The sequence below is a fragment of the Coloeus monedula genome, assembly GCF_965178545.1.
Source record: "Coloeus monedula genome assembly, chromosome: 5".
In the NCBI taxonomy this organism is placed as follows: Eukaryota; Metazoa; Chordata; class Aves; order Passeriformes; family Corvidae; genus Coloeus; species Coloeus monedula.
In genome coordinates, this window is record NC_138785.1 from 73,170,308 (window position 1) to 73,194,826 (window position 24,519).

The following is a 24,519-nucleotide window of genomic DNA, read 5'->3' on the forward strand; positions in this document are numbered from 1 at the left end:
TCCCGGAGCACAGCACGGTGCCTTAGTGCTACGGGAGTGTCCCTGTCACACAGGCTGGGCTGCCCAGCTCTCTCCATCCCCTTTGTGGCCTGAGGCTGATGCTGGGGCTGGCTCTCAGCACCGAGGACCTGCTTGTCTGTATGGATTGATCTGGTATGGGATGCGGTGAGGAAGCCTCTATTTTTGTGCCTGGGGGCTGAGGGAAGCGCTGTCCTTGGCAATAAAGCGTTTGCTGGGCTCTCACCATGGCTCGTCTCTTGGGGGAAAGTGTTGGGGTGCCAGCACGTCCCTCTCACACCCTCATGCCCTCTCACACATCCCACACTGGCTGTTGCTACAGTCGGTCTTGTGTCACCTCAAACAAAGCAGCTCCCCACACACCCACTTCCCCAGCTGCTCCCCGGCTTCCCCCTGCTCTGCACTCCGGGAAGGTGCTCCAGCCTCTGGCAGTGTGAGCTCACGGCCCCAGCCCTGTAGGGCTTTCCTGCGGGATGGGACCCCCGGGCTTGGGCCTCCCCATGGGTCTGAGCGCCACAGCCAGCCCAGGACAGGCAGGATGACCAAGGAGGGGGCATCTGTCCAGCCACCCAATTGCAACCCCTGGAAAAGGGCTGCCAAGGACAAACCATTCCTGGCTGTTTCCCTCCCTTGCCCTTCGGAGCTGGCTGCCCCGGCCCCGGGGTGAGCAGAGGGCTGGCTGGAGTCGGGGTGGCCAAACCCCGGGAGTAGGGGCTCGGCCGGCAGCTCCTCGCGGCCCCAGGAGCGGCCGGGCAGCTCCCGCGGCTCCGTCCCGGGGGGCCGGGGCCGGCCCTGGAGCCGAGCCCAGCCGGGGCGGGGGCTGGAGCCGGCCTCATCCCGGGGCGGCGGGCCGGGGGCGCGGGCCCGTCCGGGCCATCCCGGCGGCGGGGCCGGGGCCGCTCGGCGCGGGCCGGGGCGGCGGGGCGGCCCCGGACACGGGCACGGCGCGGGGCGGGCCGGGGCGGAGCGCGGCGGCACGGAGCGAAATTGCTCGGCTCGGCACAGCAGGATACGATACGGCACTGCACGGCTCGGCACGGCTCGGTTCGGCACTGCACAGCTTGGTACGGCTCGGTTCGGCTCGGTTTGGCACACGTTTCTGCTCAGTACGGCTCGGCTCGGTTCGGCACGGCTCGGCACGGCCAGCCGGCACCCCAGAGATACCGCGCGGGGCCCGGGAGCGGCTGTCCCGGGAGCGGCGGGGGCTGCTCCTTGCGGGGCCGGGGCGCCTCGGGGGTGTCGCGGGTGCGGGGTGGGTGCGGCGATGCCGCCCCAAAACCCCGGTGGTCGGAGCGTGTCCGTGCCGTGCCCGTGGGCGCTGCGTGTACCGTGGTGCGGGAGGTGCCGTGGGCCGTGTCCGTGCCCCGCGGGCAGCGTGACCGGGGCGGGCAGTGCGGGTGTCCCGCGGGAACGGGAGCCCGGCGGACCCGGCGGGGTTGTGGGTGCCGCCTCGGGGCTGTACCGCACCCCAAAGCGTGTGGGCTGCGGGCCGAGCTGCGGGTTACAAAGTCCGGTGGAGAGTCAGGATTTCCATGAAGACCGGACTTGCTGTAGCTCATGGAAGAGAGGATGGATGGAGGGATGTGGGGCGGGAGGGCTGGCGGTGATGGAAGGGATGATTCTTCGCTGCTGGCTGTTCGCCTTCCCAGCTGCTCTCAGAGGAGCCCGCAGCTGAGCCGGTCCCGTCTCCAGCAGGTCCAGGAAGGCTGGTTCCCTGCTCCGGGATGCCTGGGACCCCAGCCCTACCAGCAGCCCCCCAGCCCCCCAGCCCGCCCCTCAGCCCGTGGTGATGGCTGATGTTTGCGCATTCCTCCGAGGTCTTTCCCTCCTGCCGGCAGCTGGTTCCTCCCAGGGCTGCCTCTCCCGAGCCCGGGGCAGCTCAGAGCAGAGTGGACAGACCCGAGGGCCCTGCCGTGTCCTGGGGAGGCTGGGTGAGGGTAGGAGCTGTGCTGTAACCTGCCCTGGCTTAGGGGGTGACAGCAGGATATGGGGATATCAGGTAGCCCAAAGGGGCTGGACCCGGAGCTGTCAGGGAAGGGAAGTGCAGCCCCAGCCCCACACAAAGCTCTGCCCCGCTGACACCCCGAGATCCGGAGTGTCCTTTCCGCAGCAGGGTCCCTGTCCCTGCATGGAATGGGGTCACACAGAGGGTGGCAGGGATAGGCACCCTGCCTTCGGACAGCGAGGGGCAGCGAGATCCCAGCCACAGGAGGTTGTGGTTTTGGGAGTGACAGTAAGCCTGCCAGGGAATCCAGATTCCCATGTGACCCTGGGCTGCTTCCTGGTGCTTCTGGGACCAGTTTGTGGAACCCTGTGCCCTTGCAGACCTTGGTGGTGCTTACCCCGGAGCTCTGACCCATGGCAGGTCCCCTCCTGAGCAGGGTGGGGGTATCAGGGCTCCCCTGCTTCGTGCACATGCACTACTGGCACTCCAGGGCTGCCGGGAAGCGGGAAAAGCGGAGCAGGCCCATCCAGGCAGCCGGATTGCGAAAGGGCCAGCGCTGGGCTGCGTGTGATGGGGCCCTGGGGAGAAGGGGAGGGATGGAGCCCTGAAGCCATGGGACTCACCAGACCTTCTCCTGCCCCGACTGCTGGGGATGTGACCCCATGCTCTCAGGGATGTCCTGGCATGGGACATCAACAGAGAGTGACTGTGTCACCCCGTAACCTTCCCAAGGAAGGATAAACAGAGCGAGCTTCCTCTCCCTTATGCTGGCGGGTTTCCCAGGTCCTCAGTCTCTTGTGCTGCTCTTCTCCAAGTCCTCCCAGTTGTCAGTGCCTGGGATGCTCCATGTCCCCGTGGGTGTGTCCAAGGCTGCTGCTGAGTGAGCATGTCCCTGTGAGGCCTCCGTGGCCTGGCCCTTTCCTGCTGCCGTGGTTTGGGATGTCATCCCTGTGCTGCAGGGATGCCCCGTGCTGATCAAATACACGGACTCACCCGAGGACCTGCTTCACCAGGGGCTGCCCCTTCCCGAGGTCTGTTGGATGTTCACCGGGATTTTGGTGGGGCAGACTGAGGTCCCGCTGTGTGCCCAGAGAGTGCTGAAGGACACACCTGATTTGAACAGTCCTGAGCCCCAGGCACCCCCATCAGCACAGCCGAGGAGCTCTGGGAGGGGCAGGCCCCATGCAAGACACTTGGGAGAGCAGAACAATGGTGGGGACAGTGCCTGGCCATCAGGGCTGCAGGCCCTGTCAGGGTGATTCTGTCCAGGGGGACTCAGCATCCCCCATCACCCACTGGGACAAGCAGAGCCAGTGGGCTGGCATGAGAGCAGTTTGAGCAGTGCCATGTGGGGCTGTCCCCTGTCCTGAAGGGTCCTTTCACCCATGCCAACCCCAGCAGCGCAGGACTGAGGCTGAGGACTGGAGAGAGCCCCAAGATTTTGGCTCCGCAGGACTCTCGGACACCCCACCACCAGCGCCAGCTGCACTGAGGGCTGGGATGTGGCTCAGGGCCCCGTGCACACCCGGCTGGGACATTCCTGAGGTTTCCTGGGCAGTGGCAAGAACCTGGGCTGCTTCCCGACTCCCACGCCCAGCGCTCGCTCCAGCCAGCCCGTCCTCCAGAGCCCTTTACCCTTGCAGTGGAGTTCTGCTGAACCTCTGTGCCCTTGTGCCAGGGCAGCACATCCAGAGTGGCACAAGCCCTGGTCCAAGAGGAGACTGTCCCTGACTGGAGCTGACAGCAGGATGGTCGGGATGCTGGAGTGGGCTCCCCATCCAGAGCAGCAGGCAGGGCTGGAGCAGAGCAAAGCAAAGCCTGCCAGTGGAGCGAGCAGTCGGGCAGCAGGAGAGGAGCAAACGCACGGCTTGTGCCTCAGAGAACGGAAAAAGTGATGTGGACAATGAGAGCCCTGTTAGCCTGACTGCCTGGGACACGGACACGGAGCGTGTTCGGAGAGGGAGGTGGTACAGGAACGGGGAAGGAGCCGTGCTGTGCTGCAGGGAGCTCACATGGCAGCTGGCCTGGGAAAGGGCTTTGGCCCCACAGAGCTCAGCAGGGAATGTCACTGGGAAACTCTGAGGTGAGTGGCAGAGCTGAGGTGGCAGGGCAGAGGAAGCGCAGTGGGGATGAGGGATGCTGGAGCGGAGCTGAACCAGGACCTGGGAGCAAGGATTACAGAGCCTGGAGGTCACGCTGCTGAGGCTTGCAGGGGAATCGATGATTTGCTGCACAAAGCCCAAGCACTTTCTCAGATGCCGTGTTCTGGTCTCTGGTCCTATGTGTTTTGTTCCTCAATGCACAGGTTTAAATTTTCCTTGTAGTCAAGGATATAGGCTGCACGATGCTGCTTTACCAGGCTGTCCCTATTCCCATCTCTGTTTCCCCCCATTTCTGTCTCTTCAGTCTGTACTAGGAGGGTACTTTTCTCCTCCTCCTGGCACAGTTTTGCTTTGAAAAGCATGTGATCCTCACCAGAAAGCCCACGGAGTGGTGACTTCCCCATGTAACCACATTTTAGTTCCAGCAGGTGACCGGTTTTAATCCACTTAGCAGAAAGTGCACTGATTTTGTTGAGTGCTAATTATTCATTAAAAGGTGGTGCAAGATGAATCGAATGCCTTCCAGTCTCAGCCTGTTATATCAACACAGTTACTCCAATTAACAGGACCTGTGATCTCATAAAAGGCCATTCCCACTTCCTGACGCGGGCTATTTCTGCCGGACCGTGGAGATTGGCATTAATTGTGCCGATGTCCTTCAGGGTTGTACTGACCCCGTTGCGAAACTGCCCAGTTCCACAGCAGAGCATCCTGCTCGCTCAGGAGTGCTGGGGAAGCTCCAGTCCTTGTGCCCTCCAGCTTTCCCTAAGGAAACACACTCCAAGGTGTGTTACAGTTAGCACTGAGAGGGCTCACATTTGTGTGTCAGGACAGCTCTGAGGGTTTACAGCCCTTCCTCTGGGCAGGGCGATGTCGAATAAGAAGTTTTGTTACTGCTGTGAGATGGCAAACTCATCCCTTCGCTGCTTCCCAGGCGGTGTGGAGGTGAGGATGGAGCATTCCCATCCCAAGCCCAGAGACTTGGTCCCCTTTTCTAAGCCGCTGGCAGGGCTGGGGTGGCCCATGCACCCGCCTTCCCTTCCTGCTGGCTGGGTAAAAGGTTCAGCAGAGCGTTTCTCTGCTGCCTGCCCACAAACATGCATCCTGCTGGGCTCTGCTGTTCTCACAGTGCCAGAGCAGGCAGCTGAGGCACCGGGAGCCCAGAGCTGGCTCCCACCACCCCCAGGGCTCCAGGCTGCCTGGGCTATATCCCCACCAGCTCTGTGGTGTCCCCTGTGCCCCAGTTGTGACAGAGGAGAGAGCCAGACCCACACTGACATGATTGCCCCGAGGGATTCGATGTGCTTCATAGAATTATAGGGTTGTAAAAGACCTCCAGGGTCATCAAATCCAGCCTGTGACCAATCCCCACCTTGTCAACCAGACCAGAGCACTGAGTGCCATGTCCAGTCATTCCCACCGCTGTGTCTGGTGTAGAACTGGACCAGCAGTGGTGGTCTTTGTTACTCCTCACTTCCTTGCTGAGCATCTCCGCAGGCACCAGGCTCATCCCGAGGCTCTCACTGCTCCTGGTGGCACCTCCGATGTAATGTGTGCCCAAAGGGGCCGGCAGGCAGCAGGGCTGGGCCCTGTGGGGCTTCTGTTGGTGTGATGGGTGTGGAAAAAGGGCTGGCATTGGGCACGATCCTGGTTCATCCTTGTCTTGGCCCAGGAGACATTCCCAGAGGCTGGAGTGTGGACCAGGTCCTCACCCTCTGGCAAAGTGAACCAAGCAGAGATGGGGCTGATTCCTCTGTGAAAACCCTTCCCTGCAGGCTGGTGGGGAGGTGGAGCAGCTGTGCCACCCCCAGCTCTGCACGGGGTTTGAATTTGTTTCCCTTCCTCTGTGACACTGCAGCTAAACTTGGGAATTTTAAATCACCCCGGGAAAGCCAGACCTTGTTCTTTTTAATGTTTCCTGATGGCGAGCGTGGTCTGTGTGAGTGCAGCGGGCAGGATCTGTGCTCAGGGTGGATGTGGAGCACAGAGATGTCTTGCTGTGGGGCTATCCTGTAGGGCTTTTAGGGTCTGTTTTCCCACCTTGGAAGACAGCAGGGACAGTGGCATGAGGCTGCAGTGGACAGGGAGGTGGGCAGGTGGCTGTGCTGGTGCTCATGCATGAGCATCAGTCAGAACTTGTCAACACCAAGCAGAAATGCTGCTCCTGAGCTCCAGGATCCATGGGAATAGCACACTGAGAAGGGAGGGCGGCTCACAGAGAAGGGTTTTCACTATTGTTTGCCATGGGACTGGTGCAGGAATACCACATCTCCCTCAGGTATTCAGGGAGCCACAAATATCGTCAGAGGAATGGAGGAACGCAGCACAGAGGAATGTGAATGCTCTGGCTGCCTCGCTCCTCACAGAGGGCAGGAGCGTGGGCTGGAATCCCCTCAGCCAGCAGCCATTCCCTGCTCCTGCTGGATCAAGCTCCTGGCCAGTCCAGCAGGGCTTTCCCTGTGCCCTGAGCCTGTTCCAGCTCCCTCGGCTCTGGCAGCAGATCCCCCTCCTTCCCTTCACCTCTCTGGGGGTGACGCACACCCCTGTGCCCGTCTGCCCTCACTGCCCTTCAGATGTGACCGGGCAGCGCAGTGGGGGCTCAGTAGGGGCTGTTGGTAAAGGGGGACAGGGAACAGGGGCACTCTGGGCAGGTCCCTGACAGACCCGAGGGGGCAGGGCTGGTGCAGGGGCTGCGTGTGGGGAAAATTAGGCTGGCTCTGGCCAGAACAAGGCACGTGGCTGTGCTGGTGCTGGGCAGGGGGTTTAACCAGCACAGGGCTGGGCAGGGAGGCTGGATGGGGGGGCTGGTGTTCCAGTCCTGCATGCCCTGACCCTGTCTGCCCCTGCAGAGCCACGCTGCCATGGGAGGCTGCGGCACGTGGGCATGGCCGGAGCTGCTGGTGCTGCTGGGCAGCGCGTGGCTGTGGGTGGGCAGTGCCCAGCCCACTCCCCCGGGCCCCACGCAGGCCCCCGGGCCCCAGCTGAGGTTCCGCCTGGCCGGTTACCCCCGCAAGCACAACGAGGGCCGCGTCGAGGTCTTCTACAACGACGAGTGGGGCACCATCTGCGACGACGACTTCACGCTGGGCAACGCGCACGTGCTGTGCCGGCACCTCGGCTTCGTGGCTGCCACCGGCTGGGCCCACAGCGCCAAGTACGGCAAAGGAGTTGGTAAGAGAGGGGTGGTGGGCACAGCATCCCCCTGGCACAGCCCCCCGCACTGCCGGGACTGGGGTGGGTGCCCTGACAGGTCTGCAAGGGGCAGGTTCTGTGTTTGCAGAGTGTCTGGCAGTGAGTGTGTGCACATGTGGGCACATGTGGGAGCTTTCTGTCTGTCAGAGCAGCCCCCTGGGGAGGTGGAGACCACCCAGGGCTTTACTCTTGGCATTTCACTGGCCTCAGCTTTGTGCTACAGCTCCTGCTGCAACCTGTGTGGTCCCTGGCCATGCTCCGTGGGCGCCTTCCCTGTTCCCAAGGGATGCTTGGCTCCCCCTCACCCCCGGCTGTGTCTGGCAGGGCGGATCTGGCTGGACAATGTGAACTGTGCCGGAAGCGAGAGGAGCATCGGGGACTGCAAACACCGGGGTTGGGGGAACAGCGACTGCAGCCATGAGGAAGATGCGGGAGTCGTCTGCAAGGATGAACGCATTCCAGGCTTCAAGGACTCCAACGTCATCGAGGTGAGGAAGCTGCTGGCCAGCGTGGGCAGCTGGTGATGTCCAGGATCCCACAGAGCACCTTGGGTGTGGGGCAGTGTGGGAATTCTCCCTGGGGGTGCAGGAAAGCAGTAGTGGCTTTCCTGGCTGTGCTCCCCAGAGCTGCACCTGGGGACTAAAGGGGACAAGGGACACTGGGTACACTGGATGGGATTTGGTCCTTGGCTGCCCAGGGCCATCAAATGTGGCCAGCAAGGATGCAGGACTGGCTGTTCTTGTGCCCTGCCTGTGACTAGGGACCCCTCTCCTGCATCCTTGGAGATTCCCTGGGGGTGGGCTGGCAGGAGAAGGGGTGATAGGATGTGATGTGAGCTGGGGCTGACCTGATCCCTGCAGACCGAGCAGAGCCATGTGGAGGAGGTCCGGCTGCGGCCGGTGGTGTCCGGAGGGCGGCGGCAGCTGCCGGTGACAGAGGGCATCGTGGAGGTGCGCTACAAGGACGGCTGGGCACAGATCTGCGACCAGGGCTGGGACAGCCACAACAGCCGCGTCATCTGCGGCATGATGGGCTTCCCGGCAGAGAAGAAGGTCAACAGGAACTTCTACAAGTGAGTGAGGCCGGCAAGGAGCCCACAGGGGTGTCAGAGCAGAGCCAGGGGCACAGGGCTGGGGGTGGTGCCAGGGGCATGAGGTAGTGCTGGGGGGACAGCAGAGGCTGTGCTGTTGGGTGGTGTGGCTCCTAAAATCCCTCCCACCCTACTGCTCACCAGTCCGAGCCCCAGCTGGCTATCTGGACACTCAGTAACCAAGCTGAGGGGCTGTGGGGTGGTTGGGGGGTCTATCCCCCTACCACACACACTACAGCAAATGCCACTCCAAGCAAGCGCTTTTGCTCCCTGGCAGTGGTGCAATGTCATTTCCCTCTGGCTCCCCATCCCAAGGGAGGTTTGCAGCCATCAGGGGATGCTCCAGCCACACCATGGCTTGAGCAAGGGGCTCGGACAGGCCATACCTGGCATTGTGTGTGCCCTGAGCAGGCAGCTCCGGTGTTGCTCCGCAGGCGGCCGAAGCGAGCAGCCAGGATGAAGGGCCGCAGCCCCAGGCCAGGCAGCAGGTAAGGGGCCAGGGCGCCCCATCTGCTGAGCTGTGGCAGAGCTGGGCTGTCCGGCCCAGTCTCTGCCGTCAGAATGGATCCTGCCACAAACGGATCCGGACGGAGCAGACTGAGGGCCTGGGCTGTGCTGGCCCAGTAGGACAAACCCTACCCCAGGGGACCTGCCTGTGCATGCTGGGGTCCCCCATTCCCCACAAGAGATGATCTCTCTCCCAGGCCAGTCATGCTCCAGCCTTGTCCTGCACACCAGGCAGGAGTCCTGGCACCCTGGGAGGGGAGCAGGAGGCCTCGGAGCAGAGCCGTCTCTCCTGGCGGATGGGGAGGGAGGGCTGTGGAAATGGGCTGCTTTCTTCAGAAAGCAGAGATGGGGACACTGGAAAGGCTGTGCACCCCTCCATTCCCTGCAGGATGGGCTGGCATGGGCACCAGAACCCATGCTCAGCAGTGCTGATGGGCACAGCATGGCAGGTCCTGCCCTGAGTGCCACATCTGCGTGGGGTCTCTTGCATCCTCTGCCCACTCACTCTTGCTGCCTTTCTGCCAGACCCAGGGGATGGTCTGGCTGCCTTTTCCCTCCATCTGCTGAATCCTGCTGCTGGATTTGTTGGTGGATACAGTGAGCCAGAGCCCATCCTCTCTGGGCTGTGCCATGGCACCTCTTTCCTGAGCCCGCTGCCCCCAGCACGGGGCCTTGCCCCAGTCCCACCACCTTCCCTGGTGCTGAATGTGCCCTACACCCACTGCGAGCTCTTCATTGTGACACTCACAGGTCTGTGTTCCCAGCAGTCATCCTTGCCAGCTCCTGCAGCTGGCGATGGGAATTCAGGCGGGGTCATCCCCTGGGTTTCCTCAACCCCCACCTGCAGGTCCTGTTTGCTACAATGTGCTGTTTCCTGGCTGGTTTGGTGCTGACTGCCCCTTTCACAGTGAGCAGGTCCTTCCCCTGCTGCACTGGAGGAAATATTTTGTGTCTCCATGAGGCTGCGGTCCTGTCCCTCTGCCCAGAGCAGGAACTGGCTCCTGAGAGCCGCACTCTGTTTTGTAGGGGCTGATCAATTTGGGGCCGCACAGCCACAGTCATATGTGGGCACAATATCCAGTCTGAAAGGGGAGTCATGGTCCAACTCCCTGTGTGGAGCAGAGCCGGCTGTGGGTTAACCCAGGACTTCATCCAGCTGGCTTTTGAAACCTTCCAAGGATGGCAATTCTGCAGCCCCGTGGTCTCTGCTCCAGTATGGAACAGCCCTCACGGGCAAAAGGTTTTCCTTACCCTGAGCCTGAACGTTGTGTTGTCAGTCACGCCTCTTTTCTCTTGTGCTCTTCCCTCCCTGCTGGAAGAGCCAGGATCCTCACAGCTCCCACCTCAGCCCTGGCTGAAGCAGTCCCACACCCCCCTCTCCTCCCACACCGCCATCCTGCTGCTCTCTCTGGGGCTGGCACCACATAAATGACATCTTCTTTTCCTGGGGACCCAGATCCAGATGTTGGATCCAGATGTGGTTTCCTGAGTGGGGATGGTTTAACCAGATGGCACTGATGCCCTCTGGCTGTCTGAATCCCAGCCCCATGCTGTGTCCTGGGGCTTGCTGCACTGTGAGGGCTGATACCAACCTGTGCTGACCTGCAGGACAGTGGCCAAGCTTGGTTTTGCCTGGTCCCTGGGGCTGTCAGTCCCCTGCCCTCCTTTGGGCCACTCTGCTCTTCACTCCTTGCAGGCTCTGGGGTTTTGGCTCTGCTCAGCATCTTCCTCCCCGAGGGAAACAAAGCATTTGAGGATGTTGGGATTGCACCTACGCCTTGTGGGTGCTGAGCCGCAGGCAGCTTTCCTTCACGGCTCAGCCTGTGCCAGGGCTGCTCCGTTTGCTGGCAGTGGGTTCTTGCCAGCCTGCAGCGAGTCCCACCATGCCCCATGGCCCCAGGGCAAGCGCCCCAGGGTCGCCTGTGCTGCTTGCTTGGTGCTGTTTGCTGGGTGTCCTGCTCCTTGGGGACATGGCACAGTGGTGGCATCTGGTGTCTGGATGAGGACACGGACACACCTCACCCACACCTGACTGATCAAATGGTGGCCTCCGGTGTTTGATCTTTTGCTGTGTGACAAGGCAGAGCAGGATGTGGCTGCATCCAGCAGTTTCCTGGTGGGATGCATGCAGGAAACTGCATCATTGCCGAGGAGTGTGGCTGTGTCACACTGCTGGCGGCAGATGATGCTGTTGCACCCCTGTGTGACACGAAGGGGATGCACGTGAGTCTTCCTGGGGGCCAAGGTGCCCAGTTCAGCCTCCAGTGAAGCCAGGGCAGGCTGTGCTCTCTGTGTCACTGCTGCAGGCAGAGGTGACAGCCTGAGGATCTGGGCTCCGTGATGGTTGTTTTCTGTTTTCCAGGCTGGCCTCCAAATCTCAGCCTAAACAAAAGCGCAGGGAGGACGTAGGGCCCAAGAAGAGGTAAATGGCTCCAGTGGCGAGCCAGAGACAGGAGCCTCGTGCAGTCCCACCAGAGCTGTGCGTGTCCCCACGTGCGTCCCCATGCTGCTGGGGGTATGGGACAGGCAGTTGGCGAGGGGTGGACACCTGGCAGGCACCGTGTGTCACCCCAGGGACAGGGCAAGGGGCATGGCCAGCACGTGCAGCCACAGGCAGGGTGGCTGGTGACACCTCCGCTGCCACTGGCCACCCTGGCCTTGGCTCAGGGCTCCTCTCCCCTCACAGGCTCTTCACGGAGCGGCAGCAGCCCAACTACCGCCTGCACTCGGTGTCCTGCGTGGGGACAGAGGTGCACCTGTCCATGTGCTCCTTCGAGTTCTACCAGGGCAACTCCTCTGCCGCCTGCGGGGCCGGCATGCCCGCCGTGGTCAGCTGCGTGCCCGGGCCCCTCTTCGCCACTGGCAATGCCCACAAGAAGAAACAGCGCCAGCAGCAGCAGGGCCAGGTGAGCCCCACAGGGAGGGGGACAAGTCCTGTGGTGCCCCACAGCCGGGTTCTGTCCCCTGGGCTGTGTGAGTGTGTGGGCTGCTGGGTGACTGGCTCTGGAACAGGAGGTGGGGACGGTGTCCTGTGCCTGCACATCCCAGGAGTCGTGACCAGCGCTGCGTTGTGACATTCCACACTGTCCCACGCCTGTCCCCGCTCCCACAGGCCCGGATCCGGCTGAAGGGAGGCGCGAGGGTCGGCGAGGGCCGTGTCGAGGTGCTCAAGAGCAGCGAGTGGGGCACAATCTGTGACGACCGCTGGAACCTGCAGTCGGCCAGCGTCGTGTGCCGCGAGCTGGGCTTCGGCAGCGCCAAGGAGGCCCTCACCGGGGCACGCATGGGCCAAGGTGAGGCTGCCAGGGCACAGGAGCCAGGCATCCCCTCCTGAGGCTGTGGATGAGGCACTTGTCCAGGCTCTGCTGGGCTGGGGTGTCCCGTGGGCACTGGGCTGCTGGATGCACGTGGAGCATCCCAGTGGGACCATGGCTACTCGACCACACTGCCCCAGGCAGCAGCTGTGAAGGCTGGAGTGTCCAGCTCCCTCAGGGCTGCTGAGAAGAGAGAGCAGCCTTAGGGACAGGGTGGTGCTGGGCATCCCTGTGTCACAGAGCCCTGAGTCCTGCTGTCCCCCGGCAGGGACGGGTCCCATCCACCTGAATGAGGTGCAGTGCCGGGGCACCGAGAAGTCGCTCTGGAACTGCCCCTTCAGGAACATCACACAGGAGGACTGTAAACACACGGAGGATGCAGCTGTTCGCTGCAACATCCCCTACATGGGCTACGAGAACCTGGTGCGCACCACGGGGGGCTGCCGGCTCCATGGGGCTCCCAGCAGCGGGGCCTCAGAGTGGGGTGCTGGGGGAGGCCCATGGGATTCATGGGACCCTCATCTTTCCTCCTCTGCACCCCACATATTACCCTCTGCTCTGGGGTAAGGGCTGCCCTGGGAGCTCAGGGCTTTTGTGGGTGGGAGTCCCTTTGAGGAGGGGGTAGAGGGGAGGCTGTGGAGGCTCTGGGTGCTCTGTGGGTGATGCTCTGTAAGGGGAGGGGTGGGGCAGCTGCTCCCTGCTGCTTTTCCTGCCTGTGCCCGCTCCCCATCAGAAACACCAGAAAAAAAATCACTGTGGGCCAACCAAGAGAGATTTTTTTACCTGTGATGAAACAAGCAAATGGAGCAGCTTATTCCTGTTTGCCCTGGCCCAGTGTTTCATCCGCTTTGAGCTTTTTTAATGATCTTTTAACTCTCTCACACCTGTCATTTCTGAAATGACGCCATTTCAAAATGAACTGTTTTCCCTGCGCAGGTGAGGCAATTCCCAAACTCACAAGCAAATTCTTGTCCCCAAATCCACCAGTTTTGGCACGTTCCCTGCTGACTAAAGTTGTGCTTGGCTCTGCTCAGTTCCTGGCTTCCCCTTCCCCCTATGCAGGCACCGCAGCACAGCCCTGGCTGTGCCGGGATGGGGGCTGGGGACAGTCCTGTGGTCCAGGGGGAGCATCACCTGTAATGGTGATGATGCTGCCACTGCCTTTCTCCGCAGATTCGGCTGAGCGGGGGCCGGAGCCGCTTCGAGGGGCGGGTCGAGGTGGCGGTGGGGGCTGGCGACGGGGACCAGCCCCGCTGGGGTCTGGTCTGTGGCGAAGGCTGGGGTACGCTCGAGGCGATGGTGGCCTGTCGCCAGCTGGGTCTGGGATTCGCTAACCACGGCTTACAAGTAGGTGCCAGCACCAGCTTGGCCAGGGCAGCAGCAGCCACCACCACTGCTCACAGGGCTGGGGACAGGGACGGATAGGGCTGGGGATGGGGCAGAAGGTGGCACAGTGTGGGGTGCCCGCTCACGGCCCCAGGGCTTCCCCGCAGATCCGCCTGGCCGGCGGGAGGACGGAGTTTGAGGGCCGCGTGGAGGTGAAGCGAGGCAGTAAGTGGGGCACGGTCTGCAGCGATGGCTGGACCACCAAGGAGGCCATGGTGGCCTGTCGTCAGCTCGGCCTGGGCTACTCCCTGCACGCCGTGACGGTAGGTGCCAGCGGCGAGGGCCCCGATGATGCTCTGGCGAGCACAGGCACCGGCCGGCGCTTCCCAAATGACCATGGGGCTGCATGGGGACAGATGGGGACAGAGGGACATGGCCACTCCATGTCATAGGACAGGACCTTTGTGGGCAGCCAAGAGCATGGGAAGCTGTGGTGGGGGGCTGGCTGCAGCCTGGGCATGAGTGAACCAGGGCAATCCCGCCACCAGCCCTGCCACCCAGCCTGCCTCACCCCCTCCCCAGGAGACGTGGTACTGGGACGCCAGCAACGTGACAGAGATGGTCATGAGTGGCGTGAAGTGCGCTGGCCACGAGATGTCCCTGAGCCACTGCCAGCACCACGGTGCCAGCCTGAGCTGCAGGAACACGGGCACCCGCTTTGCTGCGGGCGTCATCTGCTCCGAGAGTGAGTGGCCACAGGGGCTGCGGGCAACAGGGGCTGCAGGGGGGCTGTCTGTGGGTGGGGGTTCTGCAGGGAGGGGGTCTGTGGGCAGTGGGGTCTGTGGGCAGTGGGGTCTGCAGGCATGGGCTCTGCAACTGGTGGTGTCCATGGGCAGTGGGTTCTGGGCAGTGGGGCCTGTGAGTGGTGGGGTGTGCAGACAACAGTGCTGTGGGGCCAGGGGCTGTGGTCAGTGGGGTTTGCAGATGGAGAAGCCGCAGGGTCAGCCAATGCCCAGCCAATGAGAGGGCACATGTCCCGCCTGCTGGGCGCTGCCCCGTCCCCTCCACTCGCCCCATCCCTGCCAAGCAAAGGGCCTCTCCCTGAGCAGTTGCCTGTCCCCAGCTGCATCCGACCTGCTGCTGCACGCGCCGCTGGTGCAGGAGACGGCGTACATCGAGGACCGGCCGCTGCACATGCTGTACTGCGCCGCCGAGGAGAACTGCCTGGCCAGCTCGGCCCGCCTGGCCAACTGGCCCTACGGGCACCGCCGCCTGCTCCGCTTCTCCTCCCAGATCCACAACCGCGGCCGCGCCGACTTCCGCCCCAAGGCCGGCCGCCACTCCTGGGTCTGGCACGAGTGCCACCGGTGCGTGTGTGGCACAAACAGGGATAGGCATGTGGGCAGGGGACAGATGGGGCTGGGGGTCAGAGTGGGAAGAGGGTGATGGTGCTGCATTGGGCTGGGTGAAGGTGACACTGGGTGAGGAGGGTGCTGGGCAGGGGTGACGTTGAAAGAGGGTGACACTGTGCAAGTATGACACTGAGTGAGCATGACACTGGATAAAGTCACCCCAAGACATTGATGAAGGTGACACCGGGTGAGGGTGACACTGGGTGAGGCAGAATCTGCTGCCGAGGCTCTGACTTTGCCTGGTTTGTCTTAGGGATGAGCAGTGTTGGAGCTGGGGTTTCCAGGAGGGCACGGATGGGGCTGCAAGCCCTCTGCTTGCCTGGGCCATATGACTGGGGACAGTTTTGTCCCCTCCCAGGGCTCTGCCCAACCTCATAGTGCCACGGCCTCAGAGCAGGGGCTGCGGAGACATTCCTGGTGGCGAGGGGCCGGGCAGGTGGCAGGGAGCTGATGCAGGGCAAGACAGTCTGCAGCTGGTGCTGGCTCCCTCCCACAGGCACTACCACAGCATGGACATCTTCACCCACTACGACATCCTGACCCCCAACGGCACCAAGGTGGCTGAGGGACACAAGGCCAGCTTCTGCCTGGAGGACACGGAGTGCGAGGAAGGTGGGCGATGCGGGGCCCCGCAGTACCGGCCCTGCCCGTGTCCCTATCATGGGGCCAGGCTGGGACGAGCTGCGTCTCCTCCTGCCTGCAGACGTGGCCAAGAGGTACGAGTGTGCCAACTTTGGGGAGCAGGGCATCACTGTGGGCTGCTGGGACCTGTACCGGCACGACATCGACTGCCAGTGGATCGACATCACTGACGTCAAGCCAGGCAACTACATCCTGCAGGTGCTGCACCTGACCCTCCCCAGCCCCTCCTGCTGCCCCCCACCCTCTGTCCCTGCACCCCAGTTCTCCATACACCCCAGCCATGCATCCCTCTTTCCCACTGGAGCTTGGTGGGGCTGGTGGGTGTGCTGGCATGGGACAGTGACTGTCCTCATGCCTGCAGACATGCAGGGCTGCTCAGACATGCTGCCACATGGGTTTTCCGGCTCTGCACTGCCCATGGGCACGTGGTGCACAGTGACAAGGCCACTGCACCAAAGAGCCAGCCACTGGCTCCTTGGAGCCCTCTAGCACAGCTGGGGAGACACATCCTGTGGGGCTGGGGAAGGGCTGCAGGCCTCACTGTCAGTGCCTCACAGGTTGTGATCAACCCCAACTTCGAGGTGGCAGAAAGTGACTTCACCAACAATGCCATGAAATGCAACTGCAAGTACGACGGGCACCGCATCTGGGTGCACAGCTGCCACATCGGTAAGTGACAGAGCTGCAGGAAGCCATGGGGATGAGTGAGGATGGGCTGGCGTGGGGTGCTGGGGTCCTGGGGGCAGCTGTGGTGGGAGGTGCTGGCAGGGCAGGGGATGCACAGCACGGGAGCCAACAGCCCCTGCCCTCTGCCCGCAGGAGATGCACTCAGCGAGGAGGCCAACAAGCGGTTTGAGCAGTACCCAGGTCAGCTCAACAACCAGATTTCATAGGGCCCTGGCCCCGGGGAGACAGGCATCTCCCTCCCTCACCCTGTACGGGTGAGAGGAAGCCACTGGGGGACCGGCGGGGAGGCCTCATGTCCAGCGCTGCTGCCATTGTGTCCTGCCGGGGACTGCCCAGGACTCACCACCGGCTGCCCTTCCCCACCTCGGGGGGGCTGGTGCTGGAGGCACCGACACCTGCACCTCCCAGCCTGGGGCTGCCATCCCAACCACTGGCCAGAAGACCGTGCCCACATCCCCTGGGCTGCGGCACACGGGTACGGTCCGGGAGGTCCTGCACCCCCCACCGCTCCATCCCTTCCATCCCAGCTGCACCCCATCTCCCACTTCCCCCTTCAGCCCTAGTTCCTCACCCCACAGCTCATCCCCTCAGCTGGCCCCAGGACCCACCACCCACACAGGCCCTGGGAGCCCCTGGTCCCCTGGGGATGGTGCAGGTGTCTCTGCCCACAAGCGCTGCCCAGGGATGGCTCCTACCCCATCTCTCAGTTGTAATTTTATTTCCTCTATAAAGTTGTAAATTCTATTTCCCACTGGCTGCTGGCACGTCTCTGGCTTGGGATGAGAAGCCTGGAAGGAGCAGGTGGCACAGTTCATGCTGCAGGGCTGGTCACCACGCTCTGGCACAGTGTGGGAGCATCCCCTGGCCCCACACAGCCCTGGCCCCACACCACCCACCAGCAGCAGCCCCGTGGCACCGCGTCACGGGGGTAACTCTGGAGCCAGGATGTGGTGAAGAGCTGGTGCCCCCGCACCAGATCCAGGGCGAATGTTATCGAGCAGAAATCCCATCCTGCGTCTGTGACCCTTGGGGACTGGGGTCCACGCAGCTGTGACCCACAAGAACTGAAGTCACACAGCAGAGAGGGGCTGCCTCGACTCCTGTGGGAGCACAGCCCGGCAGGATCTGGGGCTGAGACTCTGGGCAGGGACACTCGGATGTGACACAAGGGCTGAGAGAGGCACAGCCCAGCCCTCACCCCTCAGCTGGGTGCTCTGACCCCACCAGCCCCTTCCTCATTCCGGGGACCCCGGGCGCTGCCCCCAGCCTGGGAGGAGGAGGGGGCAGGCCTTGGCTCAGCCCTGGAACGCGCTGCGGTCGGCGCAGCCGGAGCAGCTATGCCAGACACGCCGCGATTTCCCCCGAGCCGGCGGCGCTGGCCGGAGCAGCGAATTCCTCCGGCGGGGCCGGGGCTGCTGAAAGGAAGCCTGTTCTCAGGGCAGGGCGAGCGCGGGGGGAGCAGGGGCAGAGCCGCCCCTCACCACAGCACCGCCGAGGAACTGTGCTTCTTTATCTCCCAAAAGCAACAGGCCGGGGCTCGGGAGCTCCGTCACGGGCACGGCCTGGCCCGACAGCCGCATTCCTCTGCCGCGTTGGGCCCGACGCGGCTGCTCCCGGCTGCCCTCGCCTCAGAGCCCCTGCTCCCGCTCCAGCAGCGGCGGCTCTTCCAGGAAGGCAAGGAACAGCCGGAGCTGCTCCTTCCCCGAAGGCCGTCGGCCGCCAGCTGCAGAGCACAGGGACGGCCCCAGCTGTCCCCAGGGGCCGGGTGTGTGTGGGAGCGGAGCTCCAGCAGTGTAAGCGAGCTGGGGGCGGGACAGGCAGAGCCCTGGCCCCGGCCCCGGCTCCGGCTCCGGCTCCCATCCTCAGCCCTCCGGGACATCAGGGGCAGGAGATGCTGCCCCAGACATCACAAGTCCAGCACTGACGCCAATTTCACCACGGCCTGGAAAGCTGCTGCACGGGAGGGGATGTGGACACAGGGCTTGGAGCAGTCGCAGAGCTCACAGCAGAAGGGATGTGACCAGAGGGACACGGCACACCGGCACTGCTGCACTCCAGGGAGGTAATGCTGGTTCCAGACCCGCTCTGGGGCCGCACTCACCCACACAGGCCACACAATCCACAGCTCAACAGCTGCCCACCTGACGCAAACAGCAGAGTCAGATCCCAGCCCATGTGGGTACCAAGCGGGTGGCAGGACACCGCTAACGCTGAGGAGGTCCCTGGAGGCACAGCCAGCTCCTCCCCAGCCGCAGGGTCTCATGTGGGGACTGACACGAGGAGCAGAGTCCCATACAGCCCAGCCTCCACCAGGCAACTGCTGTTGGGGGCCACTAGAAAAGTGCTTTATTCGAGTACAGAGGGGAACGGCTGCACCACGAGTCACCCAAGCGCAGGCCCCTCTCCTGGCCCCTTCCAGCCCTGCATGAACTCTCCGTCCCTGCCTGGTCAGCATGGACACATCTCAGTCCTGCCCTCGGCTCTAAGCCAGCGCCGATTGGTCTCTGCTACTCGGTGACCTCGGGGATGACGCTCACCAGCAGGGTGTCGTAGCCACGCCGCACCAGCAGGGCCAGGTTCTGCTGTGTCCGCACCGCCTCGTACACGTCCTCGGCGCGCCGCGACGCCGTCCCGTTGATCTCCAGCACCACGTCCCCGGCCTTCAGCCCTGCCCTGTGGGGAGAACACGGATGAAGTGCACAGAGGGTGAGGCAGACACTCGGCGTCATCGTCCTCCAAGTGCAGCAGGAGCTGTGCCACCAGGGGGTCTACAGCCACGGCCAGCGGGACACCCAGCCTGGGAAAAGGTCCCCAGGTGGTTTCTGCTGCAGATCCCAAGCCCTGCTACTCTGGAGCAAAACACATCCCACAGCTCCTCCCTCACACACCCCTGAGGCACAGGGCAGCACTTACTGGTGTGCCGGGGAGCCGATGATCACCTTGTGGATCAGCACGCCGTAGGAGATGTCAGGAAAGCTGGGGTCACGCAGCTTCAGCTCTGCCAGGATGCTGCAGAGTGAACGCTGGCATCAGGGATGGAGCTGGAGGCAGAGCAGGGCTCCCAACCCCACACTCTGCAGCTGCACAGGCTCAGAGACCAGGCACAGAATTTCCTCTCGTGTCCCTGCATCCTGCTGAGCACGAGGCACAGCTGCCAGCCCCAAACATCCCCATCCTCCTGTCAAAACGAGAGGACAAGAATCCCAACAGCACCAGCGAGGGCTGGGAACCCCAGAGCAGCTGCCAGCTGGATCAGAGCTGTGGTGATGCACATCCCCACATCACATCACCCTTCCTAGGGATCAGACCTGCCCCTCCCCTGCTGCAGTTTCACTTCTCTACCCTGGATGGGCAGGACACACAACACAAGCTGTGCCCCTCTTCCTGCCAGACGTGTCAGCAGAGCTCTCCTCCCAAGTCTAGAGACTAAACAATCACAGTTTCTCCAAATTTCCCACAGATTTTAGGTTTTCTAAACCAAATTTAAACTCTGCATCTCTCACAGCTCCTCTTTGGACTCTCCCCAACTGCTCCTCACCCGTCTTGAACGAAATCCAGAAGTGGATGCAGCACTCCAGCTGGATGTCTCCAGAGTGACAGCATTCTTCCCTCAAACACTGCATCAGCTCAGATCCCTGCAGATCCAGACACTCAGTCTCTGCCCAGCCCTGCTCCTGTCAGGTCCCTGCTCAGCCAGTCAGGGCTCCCCACATGGCTGAACTCCACTGTGCTGTCCCACAGCCCAGTGCAAGCTGCCATCCCTTGCCAATTTCACACAGCAAAGGTGGGAAGGGGCCTCTCAAGATCATCTCACCTGACCCCCAGCAGGCTCAGTCAGGGCAGGCTGCTCTGGACTGTGTCCAGTGAGGTTTTGATGATCTCCAAGGACCCTGCAGGCAATGTATGCCAGGCTCTGATCACGCTTCTCACAGTATAAAAGGGATTTCTTGAGGACCCTCACATGTCTCTGTGCCCACTGCCTCTTATCTGCTCTGGGCACCACAGACAGAACAACGGGGTCTGTGGCTGAGCCTGTGCCCAACACGGAGCTTCTCTTTCCTGTGCCAGGGAAAGGTTCCGGCCTTTCCGCTGAGCATGTTCAGAGCAGTCACTCGATTCCAAGGCGAGCAATCCCTTGTTGGGAGCCCTTCCTGCTGGGCACAAACAAGCCTGGCAGTCAGGTGGTCTCCCTGGACCAGCTCGAGGGCTGGGCGGAAACTGGACCCGCTTCCCAGGAGCCGTGTCTGAGGAATTTCACGCTGCTTCCTGACAGACCCCGTCCCAGCAAGCGTGGCCAGGGAAGCAGGAGGAGGCTGGGCCAGGCTCCCACATCCCTCGGGTTCTGCCGAGTACCAGCACCATCTGCTGGGCACTGGGGAACTTACCAGACCTTTAGCAGGGCAGAGCACAGCCACAAAAAGTGTTTGCCCAGCGTGGCACAAACACCAGCCCCACGAGGCAGCTGAAGGGCCCTTAAATGTGACTGCAAAAGCCAAAGAACCAGAGCAGGTGTTGTCCTTGAGAACTGCTCCCGGGGGTGAGAGCACAGGTGCTGCTTGCTGACATGGGCACTTCACAGAATCATGGAATTGTTTGCATTGGAAAAGACTTTTAAGATCAAGTCCAACCACTCCCCCAGCACTGCCCAGGCCACCACTGACCATGTCCCCAAGTGCCACATCCACATGGCTGTTAAATCCCCCCAGGGATGGGGACTCCACCACTGCCCTGAGCAGCTGTGCCAGGGCCGGAGAGTCCTTTCCAAGAAGGAATTTTCCCAATATCCAACCTGAACCTCCCCTGGCACAATGTGAGGCAGTTTCTTCTTGTCCTGTCCCTTGTTCCCTGGGACTAGAGCCTGACCCCCAATTGGCTACACCCTCCTATCAGAGAGAGCACTTTTTATCTGCTCATAGAGTCTTCTACAAGTACAGAAACTTGCAAGTTTCCAATTTACCCCATAGCCAGCAGCACCCTCAGTTATTTGGGAAGATCCCATCACATCCCTGCCCACCCTGTCCTGTTGGCCCCTGACATCAGGACAGGTACCTGGGAGTAAGGGTCAGCATCATCACCCCGATGTATCGGCGCTTCGTCTCTGCATTGCCAAACCAAGAGCCTGTGGAAGGAAAGGACATGGAATGTCATGGCTGGAAAACAGACACACGCTCAGAACAGTGCTGGGCTGAGCCCCCACAGCCCTCAGAGTAGGCAGCATCCAGAGCTATTCTAAGTCCCTACAAACAGCTCAGTCCAGTTCCCAGTAGCAGCAGGAGCATTCCAGGTGTTGCATTTTGCACCATGACTTGGCTTCCCTGCGGTTTGTCAGATTTTTGACAGAGAATGTCCCTCTCCAGTGTCACAGGAGAACCAGACAGGGCAGGGCAGCAGCACCACAGCTTTCCTGTGGCACCAGATGAGACCCCAAAGACTTTTCCTACTTTCCTTGCCTTTCTCAGGAAGAAGGGTCCAGAGCCTCCCTCTCTCATCCTCCTCCCCCATCTCCCAAGCAGAGAGGTCCCCACTCACTCTTGCGCTGCTCCTCCTTCTGCAGGAACTTCCGCAGCCGGTCAGAGGGGATGGCAAAGGAGATGCCCGACGTCACCTTCATGGTGTTCACACCAATCACCTCGCCATCCTGCAGGGAAAGGGCACCGGGCTACCCAGCCTGGATCACCGTGCAGAGCAGGGGAACTACTGCACCAGCCTGGGGTCCCACCTGTGCGCCCACCCCGTGCCAGGCTGCTGTCCCTGTGTCCTGCCTGACGTTGCTGAGGCTGGGCAGGACCCAGGAGCTGAGTCTATGGGATGAGTCCATGCAGTCCCTGGCTCTGCCCTGCCAGCACCAGCCAGGCCTTGTCTCCACCAGAGCCCCATCAGCTCCAGCTGCCTCAGACACTGCACAGGGGTCTCATGCCAGGCTTATCCCTCCTCTCCCTCCTCCTTCCAGGAAGCATCCCAGCACCCACAAGTGCTCCCACAGAGGGACAAGGAGCAAGGGCCACACAGCACATCCCTGCCCCAGCCAGCAAGGGGACAAGCAGCAGGACTCACCAGGTTGACGAGGGGACCCCCCGAGTTCCCAAACTGCGGCAGAGGAGAGAGAGTGTGAGCAGCAGACAACGAGAGCCCCATCCTGAGGCCAATCCCAGGGTGACCAGCCAGAACCCCGTGCTCTGTGCAAGCCCCTCCTCCCTCCCAGTGCCCCATGTCCCTTACGTCAATGGCGGCGTCGGTCTGGATGTACTCCATATCGGTGGCGGCCAGGCCCAGCTCGCGGCTGCCGCGCTGCGCCGAGCTGACGATGCCTGAGGTGATGGTGTTCTGCAGAGCGAAGGGGCTGCCCATGGCCACCACGAACTCGCCCTGCCGCACCTCAGCCGAGCGGCCCAGCGGCAGCGTGGGCAGCGGGTGCTGCGGGGAGCGAGACGGTCAGCGGGACAAAGCGGGACAGAGGGAATGTCCCCACGTCTCGGTGTCCCCACGGCTGTGACAGGCACACACCTTGGGTTTGATCTTGATGGTGGCGATGTCCGCCACCTGGTCCACGTCCTGCACCACGGCGTCGTACATCTCGCCGCTCGCCAGCTTCACCCGCACGCGCCGCCGGTTCGCCACCACGTGCGCGTTGGTGACGATCAGCCCATCCGGGGACACCAGGAAGCCTGAACCGTTGGAAATGGGCACCTCCCGGCCCAGGAAGGGGTGCCTGTAAGAAGGGCACAGGTCAGGAGGAGTGGTAGGGACAGGCACAGTGGTAGGGCTGGGAGGCAGCAAGGAACAGCGAGGGTGTGCGGGCAGCAGCACGATGGCAGAATCCTTCCCTCCCTCAACAGTCTGCACAAACAGGGGAATAGACACAAATGCAGTAGGAATCCAGAACTTGTGCACAGCCACAAAGGTACAATCCCACCAGGAATAGAGGCACGTGGGAGCAGGAGGGGCTGTGACCTGTGCAGGGACAAGGCCAGAACACACGGAGCCCAGCCCTGGAGCAAGTAACAAACACCTGAGAGGCAACAGGAACGTCTCCTGCCAGCGGGAGCAGACTCACAACTCCAGGCCCTGGTCGATCACCCCAACCTCCACTGAGAGTCAGGTGAGGTGAATGGAAAATGGGATGGTCCAGCAAGGCCAAAGCCCAGCTGGGGTGAATTATTGCCAGTGTGGGTCAGGAACAGCACCAGCTGATGCCTCTCACGTGAGGCAGAGAGAGTGACACTGTACACGGGTAACACCAAGCTGGAGGCAGCAGTCACCCAGCTGCAGGGCAGAGCTACTGCACAGAGGTGCTCCAAGAGGCCGGAGGCGCTGGATGGTGAGAACATGACAGAGCACAAAGGGAAATGCCAAGTGCTGCTCCCGAGGCAGAGTAACGGGGCAGCCTGGACGGCAGCTTTGCCAGACGGCCCCGGAGGACACGGAGGCGGCTGCGACGTGTGGCAGCCGCGTGTCGGTCCCTCCCGCGGCACTTGCGGGAGCCCTCCGGAACGGTTCAGGAGAGGCCGGCGGAGGTCCCGGAGGGGCCGAGGCCACACTGCACAGGGAGGAGGGAAATCCCTCCCGGGGACCTCCCGGTGCCGGTACCTGCCCACGATCTCCACGTAGACCAGCGCGGGCGCCGTTTTCTCCACCACGTCGGCGATGAAGTTGAAGGCGGCGCGGGGCGAGGTGGGCGGCGGGGCGGGCGGCGGGGCGGGCACGGCGGCGCTCAGCGGGGGCCGGCGGCGCTCCCGGGCCCACAGCAGCACCAGCGCCGCCGCCCCGGCGCCCACCGCCGCCGCCAGAGCCCGGCCCCCGGCGGAGGGCGGCGGAGGATGCGAAGGAGGAGGAGGAGGGGGCGGTGGCGGCTCAGTGGTACCGGTCAGCGCTCGGCACCAGCGCTGTACACCCGGTGGCACCGGGACCCACCGGATCCGCACCTTCCGCGCCGCTGCCGCCATGCTGCTGAGCGGCGACCACACCCCTCCGGGGCGGGGCCGGGCCGCGGAGCGCTCCGGGAGTTGTAGTCATGAGGCGGGGTCTGCCGGAAGCCATCCTCTGCCACGGGGCACGCCGGGAACTGTAGTTCCGAGGCGGGGCCTGGCGGAAGCGCGTTCTGCCGCGGGGTACGCCGGGAGTTGTAGTCCCCCTGGGAGCTACTGTCCTGCCATCAGTGAGATGTGCCGATAACCGGCGCGACGGCGGAGCAGGGCGGCCCCGCGGTCAGAGCCGCTCACCGGGCCCGTCGGGGCCGCCAAGGGCCGTAGCCGAGGCGAGAGTGCTGCGGCGGCGCGGTGCGGAC

The 24,519-nt window shown here is 62.7% G+C and overlaps 2 protein-coding genes across 2 annotated transcripts; one reads left to right on the forward strand and one right to left on the reverse strand.

Moving 5' to 3' along the window:
• Window positions 1-1,009: 1,009 nt before the first annotated feature.
• Window positions 1,010-16,982, forward strand: LOXL3 (lysyl oxidase like 3). Its single transcript, XM_082281492.1, has 16 exons — window positions 1,010-1,082; window positions 6,915-7,236; window positions 7,582-7,745; window positions 8,118-8,329; window positions 8,782-8,835; window positions 11,217-11,276; window positions 11,541-11,760; window positions 11,967-12,147; window positions 12,437-12,591; window positions 13,342-13,515; window positions 14,077-14,239; window positions 14,618-14,861; window positions 15,403-15,518; window positions 15,610-15,746; window positions 16,106-16,217; window positions 16,368-16,982. Exons 2-16 carry the CDS (start codon window positions 6,927-6,929, stop codon window positions 16,439-16,441), a joined length of 2,376 nt encoding a protein of 791 aa, XP_082137618.1. The 5' UTR covers window positions 1,010-1,082; window positions 6,915-6,926; the 3' UTR covers window positions 16,442-16,982.
• A 1,583-nt stretch (window positions 16,983-18,565) lies between these two features.
• HTRA2 (HtrA serine peptidase 2) lies at window positions 18,566-24,188 on the reverse strand. Its single transcript, XM_082281516.1, has 8 exons — window positions 23,823-24,188; window positions 22,740-22,944; window positions 22,455-22,649; window positions 22,290-22,322; window positions 21,765-21,873; window positions 21,285-21,354; window positions 19,149-19,244; window positions 18,566-18,908 (listed from the first exon to the last, which is right to left on the reverse strand). The coding sequence occupies exons 1-8, from the start codon at window positions 24,176-24,178 to the stop codon at window positions 18,743-18,745; spliced, it is 1,230 nt and encodes a 409-aa protein (XP_082137642.1). The 5' UTR covers window positions 24,179-24,188; the 3' UTR covers window positions 18,566-18,742.
• Window positions 24,189-24,519: the final 331 nt, after the last annotated feature.

Bases quoted from the DNA above. Each gene is read 5' to 3' on its own strand.
- LOXL3 (XM_082281492.1), top strand. From the start codon at position 6,927: ATGGGAGGCTGCGGCACGTGGGCATGGCCGGAGCTGCTGGTGCTGCTG. The intron at 14,862-15,402 runs GTGCGTGTGTGG...TCCCTCCCACAG, and splicing joins GTCTGGCACGAGTGCCACCG to GCACTACCACAGCATGGACA. The intron at 15,747-16,105 runs GTGCTGCACCTG...AGTGCCTCACAG, and splicing joins CAGGCAACTACATCCTGCAG to GTTGTGATCAACCCCAACTT.
- HTRA2 (XM_082281516.1), bottom strand. From the start codon at position 24,178: ATGGCGGCAGCGGCGCGGAAGGTGCGGATCCGGTGGGTCCCGGTGCCA. The intron at 22,323-22,454 runs GTAAGGGACATG...CCTCTGCCGCAG, and splicing joins AGACCGACGCCGCCATTGAC to TTTGGGAACTCGGGGGGTCC. The intron at 18,909-19,148 runs GTAAGTGCTGCC...TTCTCCCCACAG, and splicing joins ATCGGCTCCCCGGCACACCA to GGCAGGGCTGAAGGCCGGGG.